At 35.3% G+C, this 11451-nt stretch overlaps 3 protein-coding genes across 3 annotated transcripts; 2 read left to right on the top strand and 1 right to left on the bottom strand.

Annotated features, from left to right (window-relative positions):
* The first annotated feature begins 1176 nt into the window (after window positions 1-1176).
* LOC129569678 (odorant receptor 33a-like) lies at window positions 1177-2475 on the top strand. Its single transcript, XM_055448778.1, has 4 exons — window positions 1177-1790; window positions 1866-1965; window positions 2047-2313; window positions 2384-2475. The coding sequence occupies exons 1-4, from the start codon at window positions 1177-1179 to the stop codon at window positions 2435-2437; spliced, it is 1035 nt and encodes a 344-aa protein (XP_055304753.1). The 3' UTR covers window positions 2438-2475.
* Window positions 2476-5499: 3024 nt separating this feature from the next.
* On the top strand, window positions 5500-6795 carry LOC129569679 (vitamin K-dependent protein C-like). Its single transcript, XM_055448779.1, has 3 exons — window positions 5500-5641; window positions 5875-6301; window positions 6389-6795. The coding sequence occupies exons 1-3, from the start codon at window positions 5546-5548 to the stop codon at window positions 6793-6795; spliced, it is 930 nt and encodes a 309-aa protein (XP_055304754.1). The 5' UTR covers window positions 5500-5545.
* A 211-nt stretch (window positions 6796-7006) lies between these two features.
* On the bottom strand, window positions 7007-10019 carry LOC129569533 (sulfate transporter-like). The gene is made up of 8 exons (XM_055448418.1): window positions 9812-10019; window positions 9062-9579; window positions 8814-8978; window positions 8500-8746; window positions 8100-8431; window positions 7761-8033; window positions 7422-7695; window positions 7007-7355 (listed from the first exon to the last, which is right to left on the bottom strand). The coding sequence occupies exons 2-8, from the start codon at window positions 9575-9577 to the stop codon at window positions 7141-7143; spliced, it is 2022 nt and encodes a 673-aa protein (XP_055304393.1). The 5' UTR covers window positions 9578-9579; window positions 9812-10019; the 3' UTR covers window positions 7007-7140.
* Between the last annotated feature and the right edge of the window lie 1432 nt (window positions 10020-11451).

An 11451-nucleotide genomic window follows, 5' to 3' on the forward strand; every position in this document is an offset into this window, starting at 1 on the left:
CAAACCCCCATTATTTTTGCAAAAAAAACATAAGTTTGCCTCGACCAAAACCCTGCAAAATGCTTTTTTCGGTTATTTCTCATACAAAAGTGTCATTTCAAGGTTAGGTCCTCAGTCAGAGGCTTATGGTACAAAATTGGTAGGTCAGAATGAGCTCAGATTCAATCCGAAGCTTTGTTTTGACATGCAAAAATTTTTGGCTCTTACAGATCTCAATTATCTTGTCAACTTTTTGAGATACGCGGCGAACAAAAAGCTCGGATGCGAACGCGGGCAGATAGGTCTTGATCGATAGGATTTGTTCCCATCTAATACATTGCCAGTGTACAGATATGTGCTTTTTGAAGTTTGGCGCGACGTTATAGTGGTCCAAAAGAGGAGATGTCATGAAATTTTGGGGAGTAAAACCAATACTTTTCCGTCACAAACAAAATTTGCGGAAAAGTAATAACATTCAGCCACTCAAATGTCAAATATATTTCGCTTTTCTGATTAAATGATATTTTGCTGAACAAAGAATAGAGCACACGATACTTTGCTACAGTCCCTCACTACTCCCACATAGTTGCTTCTGAGCGGTGTTTTGCACACTGCTACCACAGAGGTTGCTTGTTATGTATTGCAACTACATTTACGTTATATGTAATACATTGATCGCTACACAAAGCTCACTAATACATGGATCTGAGGTTAAATTGTGCTTTATTGTTTTTGGATGTGGTTATTTCATAATTTGTGAAATTTATTCCCTGGTTTGTCGTCCGTTTTAAAGGTTTTCTTGTGTAGTTTTGTCTTTGTGTTCATTTTATGACGCAAGACGAATTCAGTTCTATATGTTACTTTTTACGAAAACATTCAGTCTCTCTGATTGTTTTTCTTGATTTGATATGAAGCTAGGGCATTTATTTATATGATGAAATTGTCGTTCGTGAGGAAAAAAAATCACTTTTTCGATCTATAAAAGGGCCCGTAGACATGGAAATATTCGTCAGTCGTCAATCGTCACAGAGACAAATATCTTGTTCAGCTTTTTTCTTAGCATATCAAAAAATGTTTTCATCGCCAATGGATTCACGTCTTGTGTTAAAATGGCATATAAGAGTGTTCAAATTGTGTGGATTGTGGCCTCCGGAAGGTGGATCAATCTTGTACAGCATTTGGGTGGTTTTCTTCACGATGACCGTGAACATTGGATTCCCAGTTTCGCAATTGGTCTGTATTTTATGGGTGGATTCAGTTAACGCAGCAGTTGATCATTTGATCATCACGAGCACTGTCATCATGGCCATTATCAAAGGGTTGAACGTTTTGGCGAAGAAGAAAACATTCGTGGAGCTGCTTCGTTTGATGAAAGAATTGGATGCAACGGTTACAACTGAGGAATACGAGTGTGTCTTCAAGCGAAAATTTTTAGTGTCTGATGGATTGCTCCTGTTATTTTGTGCCAATTACATTGGATCTTGGAGCTGTGTCGCAATCCAAGTGATAATGTCTCACCCAGCGAACCGACTTTGGTCATCCACTTATCTCTATCCGAGCGAATTTCTTCACCAATGTGGCATTTACTTGGGTGGAATCATTTTTCAGGCAATTTCGAATTTACTTTTAGTTTTCGTGGACATTGTTGTTGATACCTACGGTGCGTCGTTGCTCCACATTCTTGGCGGGCATATCGAAATTTTGAGTCAACATCTTCAGGCATTAGGCAAGGGCTGTAACAATATCGAAGAGTTTCGTCAACAAGAACCGATTTTGATTGAGCTTTGCAAGAAGTATCTGCTGATCATTAGGTTTGCGAGCGATTGGATTTACAAAGAAAATAGTGAAATTAAGCCAAATTGAAAATGAACGATTGTGTTCAATAGGTATTCCAAGTCACTTGAAAAAATTCTATCGTTCGCTTTATTCTCACAATTCGGCGTGAGCGGTTTGGTTTTGTGTACTTGTGCCTATCAACTGTCTGTGGTAAATTCTGCGCTTTGAATTAAATATTGATTTATTTCGAGCCTACATTCTTATATTTTGCAATGATTTCATTTTCGTTAGGTCAGTCCAATGGAGGACACATACAAATTTCTGTTTTCGGCCGTGTATTCCTTTGCCATGATTACGGAAATTTTCATTCCGTCATACTTTGGTTCGGCTGTTTACATCAAAAGCCAAAAGCTTTGCTACGACACATTTACATCGAATTGGTTGCCTGCGTCTGTTAAATACAAGCGTTCTATGCAAATTTTAGTCGAACGAACTTTACAACCGATTTCAATTTATGCAGCAAGTGTTTTCCTGCTCAATTTGACTACCTTACTCAAGGTAGATTAAAAACTTGCGTATGAAAATATTTTATTTTTCTCTTTATCTCTAAATTTTCTATCTTTTTCAGATTTTGAAGACGGCCTATTCCATTTTTGCCATGCTTAAAAACACCCAGACCTAATTCATTCAATAGGAATTCATTTCTTCGTTCGAAAAAGCCCAGTGAATTAGATATTGCGTCTAATCTATTTTGGTCCCTACCTCGTAGACCACCAAAATCGATTTATTTTTATCCTTTCAGACTTGTGTTAAATAGCGTAGCTTTGTGCGTGTTTATGATGCACTTTCCTTTGGAAAAGCAAACGAAACGGTTGGTATGAAGTAATTGGATTCACGTGTCTAAAATTGTTATTGAATGGATAAAATTCAAGAGAAAAACATGAGATCGTTTTAAAGGATTTAAAAAAAAAACGAAGGTATTGTATGAGAGAAAAATAAAGCCTAATCAAATAAATTGCCCATTTCAATAGACATTGGTATGACAGTTGAAAAGACATGTGTTTATTTATCAATGAAAAACAAATATGATTTAATGAACATTTTCGAATGGAAATGAACTCTCTTAGAAATGCCAGGCAATCAAATCAATGAGGCAAATGACATCGTTTAGGTTTGAAGAACAATGGACAGTGGACACTTTTATTCAAGCTAACAAATGTTTCCCCCACAATATCCAAATAATTTAATCTCCAAACAATTGAGTTGACTTGATGATGTAACTTTGTTATTTGTAGGTTATTTGATTGAAATTTCACATCACAATGCAAAGTGTTAAGGCAAAAATGAAAAAAATAATGAACACAAATCTACATTTATTTCGCTGTGAGACGTGTTTCGTTAAGTTTTTAGTATTCATTCATTTTATGGAACTCGCTTCAATATATCTGAACTTGTTTCTCTTTTGTGCAAAAAGCAAAAAAACACACAAGTGTAACTTTTTTTTTAAATCTAGTGTGAAACACATTAAACTTCATTGAATAGCAGACAAATGGAATTTCATTGCTTTTCTAGACTTTTAACTTGTATAAAAAATATCACGTACGATACCATTGCGCTCAAGACCTACAATGCAAAGAATGTCATCTCAATGATAATTTATCATAACACAATATGAAAAATTCGTGTTACCGAATAGAAAAAGTTATTATCGAGCTCAAAAAAGCCGCCAACGTTGAAGCTTTTCTTCTGGTGCAGTAAATGAATGGAAAATTGGTCAACCTGTAAAGTTATCAATTGTTTTGTTTTATACTAATTTCAATGAAAAACCAAGGAAAAGCAATTCAATTTTGATTTTTCATTTTAAATGTGAAATTTTAAATAAAATATTTTCACAAAAAACGTAATATTACCGATCGTTGCAATCGCGATGGCAGTTTAGTTGATCCATGGTAAATGACTTTTCCCACCGTATGTAATTCTCGCTTCAACTGAGTTGCCGGAAAAAATATGAATATAAGGTCTAGCATGCAGAAAACTGATCTCACAACATTGATTTGTATGAAATCCATATTCCAAATTTGGCTTGAATTCAAATGATCGATCAATAAAAAGAGCTAGAAAATATGTAAATTCGAAGAATTCAATAAAAAAAATCATTTTTTTTGTAGCCTAAGTTACCATTGAAGAAAGATGAGCAAAAGCTTTTAAAATCGAAAAAATCATAAGATTCGATGTTAATTCCTCCGTTACTCTGGTGACTGTATATAATTTTGCATGTGTTTCGGTAATTTTATCAAATGTTTGACATTCGCTCATGTAAATGCTCATGCGTTCAGCTGGTGATGTTAAATTGCACGCCTTTTTCACTCTGTCCAGACACTCTGAAAGCCCTTGATTGATACGTTTGCAGCAAATGACTTGTAATACAACGGTTGTGTGTACACGCATCGTTGTGCTTGCCATCACGAGATCAGGCACAAAGTATAACAGTTTATAAAAAAGTGGCACAGTGCTCAAAACATCACTGTGCTTACTCAAATTGATCGCGTTTAGAGTTCCATATCCAAAGTACACATAGAGCACTCGAATGGTGAACGAAAAAATATACTCAAATTCTCTTTGATCTTTGCATAGCAGTTTGCCATCTTGAAAGAGTGAAAATACCAAATTGTTATAGTTCAGGTGTTTAGACGAAGAAAACACGATGCGAATATAAATGGCAACGGCGAATAAGTACATTGCCACGTAGTTGGTGATTTCAATGTAAGCAAAGAGATGACCCTCAGATAGCGCATTGGTTTTAGATAAAATCGCTGTAATTGCAAAAGGATAGGTCGCCGAAAAGACGCAACCACAAATTATGGAATAGACCAGCCAAAACGTTGATTTGGTATTGAAGCACTTTTCAATATTGCAATTTGCGGCCAAAAGTCCCAATTGTCGGGGTAACACCAAAACAATCAAAAACACAATACTCATGATGCGGGTTAATAAGAGATTTTGATCCATTTTTGCAAGATGATGACTCGAAATTGAAACACAATAATCGCACAAAGTTCAACCATTCAATTATGATACTAAAAACCAAATATGGCATTATTCAGTTGGTTTCTAACCACGATGTACTCTAGATTCTCTACCGTAATGGTGCATTAGATTTAATGGACCACTTAAGTGTTTATTCACTAGCAACTAATCAACTAATGCATTTTCAAATGCTAATTTACCATATAATTAGTAACACTTATGATTAGTTGGTATGAATTTCATGCTATGGACTTAGTGAGACAGAAATGAGCCACGACAATTGAATTGCTACCAAGTATAGAGATTGGAGACTCCAAACCACAGTACAAAGACAAAAACTAATCATGATTACCACACCAACAATTAAATACTTTATATAACGACCATACAATCCATTTGTGGTTTGCGCTATGCATGCTTGTGCCATCATTCTAATAGCACTTCTCTGCCATTATCATTAGTATTTGATTAAAAAATAATTGGGGAGGTTCAAACAATCTTTTTTCACATCATTTTGAAAAATGATGCCTCATATGTAAGTGCTATATGTATTTCCATGTTGAGGAGGAACATGGTGAATCTAATTTGATACCTCCCCGTGTGATTTATGCTAATACGCCGATAATTAGAATCTAAAAATAGATTTGCCAATTTAAAACCATAATATAAATAGTGTCAACGATTTTCAGACCATTTCTATTCCAATAGTAATTTTGCCGTCAAGTGTTCTCTTCCCTAAGTTAAAAATATTTTTTGCATCAAAATGAAATTGTGTCTAGTGCTTTTAGTTTTCTATGCTAAGTTAATGTCTTGTCAAACATTTTCAAACATCAGTGATCATGGAGTTCAACGGTTAAGGGTTAGTTGAAAACTGTATAAATTTTATTTATGGGCCATACAATCATTAAAACTAGAAACATTTGAATCAAAATCATTTAAATCACATAAATTGAACATTTTTAAACGGTAATTAGTCACAATTTATCAGACAATTGAAGAAATTAATAATTCTTAATCGCTTTTAAGAGAATTCAAAGCAAAAATGTTCAATAGAAAAATCAAAATTCAAATAGCATTTTCGATTTCCAAAAGGCGGGATTTTTCGATTTCCTTTTTGGCGAACAAACAACAGTGCAAGCATGCAAATGCAAATGTGGAATACCAAATCGTCGACAGCGTCTACTTGGTGGCACCGACTTGAAACCGTACGAATTTCCCTGGCTTAGTCAAATTATGGTTGAAGATTCGCCACCGATTGAGGCAACTTTGATAAATGATCGATACGTTATAACCGCTGCGTCAACCGTTTACGGATATTCGCCATACAAACTAAAAGTTGTGTTGGGAGTTTATGATAATTGCTATGCGGACGTTACATCAGAAACATTCAGCGTATCGAATATAATAATTCATCCCGAGTTTCAATATATAACACGCACGAATGACATAGCTCTGTTGCGCCTAAGTACAGTCGTACCGTTTCAGAAGCGTATCTCACCAGTTTGTTTGCCGACACCCAGTAAGGAGTAGATTTTGTTTGTTGGAAAGCTTTTCGATTTTTAAAAAAGTTCAATTCCTTTAATTGAAATTTCATTCATATTTTTAGAGATGAATTATGAGCACAAAGTGGCCACAATTGCATCCTGGTATGAAGGGGTCACATCTGACGGTTATGAAACATCGACGTGTCAGCCACGTAAAATAGACTTGCCAATTGCCGAACATGAAAGTTGCACAAAGGCTACACAAGAGTCTCAAGGATGTGTTGGAGTGGTTGGATCATCGAGTATTCTCTGCCGAGATGATGCTGGTTCGGGTGTTCTTTATAGTTCACCGGGTGGATATTATGAGCTGATCGGTATTTTATCTGATTACCAAAGTTGTGCAGCCTCATCACTGCACACAAATCCAAAGGAGGAAGATCTAAACCTACCCATCTACACAAAGGTCAACAGTTATTTAGATTGGATTTTGTTTCATACGAAAGGCGCGTGTTACTGTAACAAAATTTGAATACGAATAAAGTCTGAAAATTACAATAAATGCCAAACTTTGAAATTTTTATCGTTGGAATTGTTCTAATCCTTCCATACAAAATGAGCATGGAACTTCACATAGGATTTCTCGGAGAAAGGTAAAAAATTGGATGATATCTAATTTGAATTTGAAAATATGCAACCCATGTTTTAGCATAATCATTCAAATGAAGCAAAAATACTAGCCAATCAAATAATAGCAAAATAATAATTTTACATTATAATTCAATTGTTCTATAAGTTAACAGTATTTTAAAGCTTATCCGTGTAATCTAAGAACTAAGCATTTCAATCGATGGCAAAGGAAAAGAGACCAATTATTTCAAAAATGTGTTATCGATCTGTATACATCAGATGGTGGTATAATATTGATGCCAATGTCCGCAGTGAGTTTTGACGGTATTTCTGTAATAACTGGAATCAACACCAACTTCTCCTTCGCATGATGCACAGCATCATGAATAGTTGGGAAGAAGTTGAAAGAACCGTCTGGTTTCTCGTTCAAGTCACATCGTTTCATCATTTCATAAACAGGACCTGTACAAAAAGGGCATTAAAATCATTACACTCAACTCATAGCAAACTCTGATCATTTTCACTTACATGATGCGCCCGCGATGTAAACTTTTATGGATAATCTATTGAAATCGTTGATTAATTGTTGCAGAGATAAAACTCCCGATGGATCAATGTAGCTCAAAGCGGAGAAATCGATGATGATGCAATTTGTGTCAATCGGCTGCGATGGTTTTGAACGCGTTAGCTCAATAGCATCTATTCCAATCAATGAGCATAGTTCCGACTTGAAATTCGATCGTGATGCAAAATTCAAACTACCACAATAATGGCATATTTTAATCGATTCAATTTCTTGAGCCTACGAGAAAAAGCATTCCGTTACCATGGTAACAAAATGATTAGATTTTGAAAAATGAATCTCACGGCTTTATATCGTTTGATATCCAAGTATAAATCCGTATTTGGAACATGACCAAGTAGGCAGGTATATGGTTTCAAGCTACGAATGGAAATACTGGCCACACTTAGAACAATGCCAACCAAAAGACCCACATCAATTGAAACAATGACCACAGCCAAAAATGTTGCCAGCCAAATGATCGCATCCAAACGTGAAATATTCCAAAATCTAAAGAAATCCTTGACTTGCACCAGCAACCCTTTCAACGCAACCACTATAATACTGGCTAAAATACACTGTAAAATAGAAAATTTATTGAGAAATTTCAATGGATTTTCAAACTTGAGCAAAATGGAACTTACCTTTGGGAGAATTTCGAAAAACGGACCAATCCAAAGTAGAACACAAATCAATATCGAACATGAAACGATCGATGTGAGCTGTGTACGCCCTCCAGTCAGGACTTGAACTTGTGACCGCGATAAAGAGGCGGACAATGGAAGACACGAGAAAAATGTACCGCATATATTCGATGCACCCAATGCCAATAGCTCTTGATTGAAATCGATTTCGTAATTATTGCTTTTTGCAAAAGTGACCGCGATCGAAACGGTGATCGTGTATGAAACGATAGCAATGATTAAACCATCGACGATTAAATGCCTTGACAGATCCAAATCCGGCGGTTGAAATGCTAGAAGTGAGAATTCATAACATTCAATTGATTTCAATTGAGAAAGTAAGAAATGTGTAGAAGCACACCTGGGATTCCGGTCGGGATATGACCGACAACCGTGACATTGTAATTTTTAGCCAAGTCAAAATATCCAGACGCCAATGTTCCACCAACAGCTGCTATCAATTGAATTGGCATCGGCACAAGGCACAATTTACTCAATCTTGGCTTCAGTAATTCATTATTCAAAACTAAAACGGTTATCGTGAGTACTGATATACCAAAAGTCACTAAATTTGTCGAAGGTAATTTGCCGAGCAACTCGTACCAATTCTGAATTAGGGAAATTATGAGATTGGATTTAATCCTTTGAAAAGGAGAAACAAATTCGATCACATACCAAAACAATTTCATATTTTCCAAGGACTTGAGTCAATTTGATTCCAAACAAGTCCTTAACTTGTGATGTCAACACTCCGATTGCGGCTCCAGTGGTAAAGCCCGATACTAACGCATCCGAAAGCAATGACGACAAAACACCAAATCGTATACCGTACATTATTATCTGCAACAGCAAGCAAACATCGAATAGCAAGGTGAGAATGATGGATTCGAAAGAAAAAAAATCGATAAAATATGAAAACTTACGTGGAAACAGCCCATAACTATACACAAGCTGGAAACTACATGCATTGGTTCATATATACCAGTATATCTCAAAACGACTTTGCCAACCATGATGGAGATGACTGAAAAAGTACCCAACGATGCATGTTTTGATGTACCAAAAATGAAATAAACCAAAACTGGGAAAAATGCTGTATAAATCCCAATGATCGGCGGTACTGAGCCGAGCAAAGCGTAGCCCATTCCTTGTGGAATATGCATCACACCCACGGTGAATCCAGCGATCATGTCAGAGATAAGATCCCGTTTCAAATCATATTTTGGCAGCCACGATAGAATCGGAAACATACTCAACATCATGTTCAACGGGTGGAACTTCGCCAACGGATTCGAACAAACTTGTTTCTTATCTTTTGAGTTATCATAATATAATGCATTGTTAAACTGGTGTTGTTCATAGTATGGCCGTTCCACTTTCAACACTTGCACATTCGCATTCGGATGTTCCGTATCCGATATTTGAACTGGCGTTGGCATTACTGCAGAACAAAATGAAAAATTGAAAAAAGATTGAACAAAAACCGGTTTGAAACACTTCTAAGAACTGAATATCTTAAGCAAAAGTCACGTGAATTGATTGTTTTTGCGAACGTTTAACACTTTATTTATACAATTAGTCATTTGTTTTCAATAAAATTCACACTTTGTCACTTAATTTCATTAGGTTCAAAGTTCTCTTCGTATATAATGGTTTATTCTGATAACACTCACCAAAAATTTCGGTGTCCTAGTCCTTTTGCCGAAGACAAAATCAATTAAATTCCTTGGAATTATTCCGATTTGAAGAAATTTTCTTCAACACAATGCAAAAAAAAATGATATTGAGATAATCAAAACTTGTCACTGGAATGAAGATCCTATGTGTTAAGCGAAAGCTCAACAGAGTTAATATAGTTGATCACGTTTAGGAACTGATCACGCCTCAAAGGTTCTTGTGAATATGATCTAAGCATACAACGGTCACAGGTATTTATATTTTAGTCGACAGAGATTCTGATGTACAGGGGGTGTACACATATTTTTTGCTCTTTTTTTTTCAATTTCTTTGATGAAAGCACAAAATTGTAAATAATTTCAACAATGATAAAAATTAATAAATAGTTTAGCAATTTTTAGCATTATATAATTTTTTCGTTCATATGTGACACCCTATAAATGATTGCTTCTTCTTTCAACGCAATATTGAGTCACTTTTTGAGCAATTTTTCGTTGGGACACATTTTATAGGCTTCGACGATGAATGGTACTCCCTAAATTTTATCATTAATTTATAAAAAAGGAATCGGCGTTTAATGCAAAATAAACATGGAAAGACTTCTATTCAATTCGCATGAGCAACCGGTGCCGGTATTCTGGAACACAATCCGCAAAAATCGTTCGGAATTATTTTTTTCGTACATAAGACCATATTGGAGTGAAAGAGAGAGATTCCACTATTTTTCAGCGTCCCACCGGAATTATTGCTCACACAATCCACTCTTCCTTGAGTTATCGAAATAATTCCGGTGGGACGCTGAAAAATAGTGGAATCTCTTTCTTTCACTCCAATATGGTCTTATGTACGAAAAAAATAATTCCGAACGATTTTGGTGGAATGACTTAGAATTCCAGCCAGGATCATGTGATGCTGACAACCGAAAAATATATCGATTGTTATTATGTGCAAATGAATTCGTCACAAATGACGTTTTTCTTCCAGTTTAAAACATGTGATTCTATTGAAAAACTGCAGCCACTAGACGCGAGTGGTTAATTAACGTTAACACTTCTCTTAATTTGATCGTTTTTGTGCAAATTCGTGATGAAAAAATTAATGATTCAGTACAAATAGTTTGTAAAATTTGATATTTGGTTGTAAGAAGTATACTCCTTATGATCGTTAAAAAAACTCTTTAACACACCAAATAAGTCATTCACATTTCAATGTCAAATTTTTGGCCAATCTCGAGGTAAATGAGAGTGTGAAAAGTATTTCTCGATATAGTTATCTCATAACTAAGCTATGGTTTTCAATCCATGAATATTGAATATGGCCAAAGAAATGAATGATTATTTAAATGATTTCAAGTCAAGTATACACGAAAAAGCTTCACGTGTATATGGGTGATAATATAGAGTTAAAGTGCTTCAAACTAACTCGTTCATTTTGAATATTAGTTAGTTAATTTGTCGCCCTACATTGTCACGTGTCATAAATTTTCGAGCTTCGGTCTGTAATTGGTCTAATCAAACGTTGTAAGAAATCTGAAGACTTTTCCACTTCCAAAGGGTCTGTGAATTGCGGAATTTTTTTTAATATCTCTGAAAATTACACGTATTCTTCAATAAGTTTAATTTCAATAAAAGCCGTT

This window comes from Sitodiplosis mosellana, unplaced genomic scaffold, assembly GCF_009176505.1.
Source record: "Sitodiplosis mosellana isolate CC-2019 unplaced genomic scaffold, AAFC_SMos_1.0 Smas_scaffold_38, whole genome shotgun sequence".
Lineage (NCBI taxonomy): Eukaryota > Metazoa > Arthropoda > Insecta > Diptera > Cecidomyiidae > Sitodiplosis > Sitodiplosis mosellana.

Coding starts and splice junctions, on each gene's coding strand:
- LOC129569678 (XM_055448778.1), top strand. CDS start 1,177: ATGACCGTGAACATTGGATTCCCAGTTTCGCAATTGGTCTGTATTTTA. Junction 1,966..2,046: donor GTGCCTATCAACTGTCTGTG/GTAAATTCTGCG, acceptor CATTTTCGTTAG/GTCAGTCCAATGGAGGACAC. Junction 2,314..2,383: donor ATTTGACTACCTTACTCAAG/GTAGATTAAAAA, acceptor TATCTTTTTCAG/ATTTTGAAGACGGCCTATTC.
- LOC129569679 (XM_055448779.1), top strand. CDS start 5,546: ATGAAATTGTGTCTAGTGCTTTTAGTTTTCTATGCTAAGTTAATGTCT. Junction 5,642..5,874: donor ATGGAGTTCAACGGTTAAGG/GTTAGTTGAAAA, acceptor GATTTCCAAAAG/GCGGGATTTTTCGATTTCCT. Junction 6,302..6,388: donor AGTTTGTTTGCCGACACCCA/GTAAGGAGTAGA, acceptor TCATATTTTTAG/AGATGAATTATGAGCACAAA.
- LOC129569533 (XM_055448418.1), bottom strand. CDS start 9,577: ATGCCAACGCCAGTTCAAATATCGGATACGGAACATCCGAATGCGAAT. Junction 7,696..7,760: donor ATATCAAACGATATAAAGCC/GTGAGATTCATT, acceptor TTTTTCTCGTAG/GCTCAAGAAATTGAATCGAT. Junction 7,356..7,421: donor TTACATCGCGGGCGCATCAT/GTAAGTGAAAAT, acceptor CTTTTTGTACAG/GTCCTGTTTATGAAATGATG.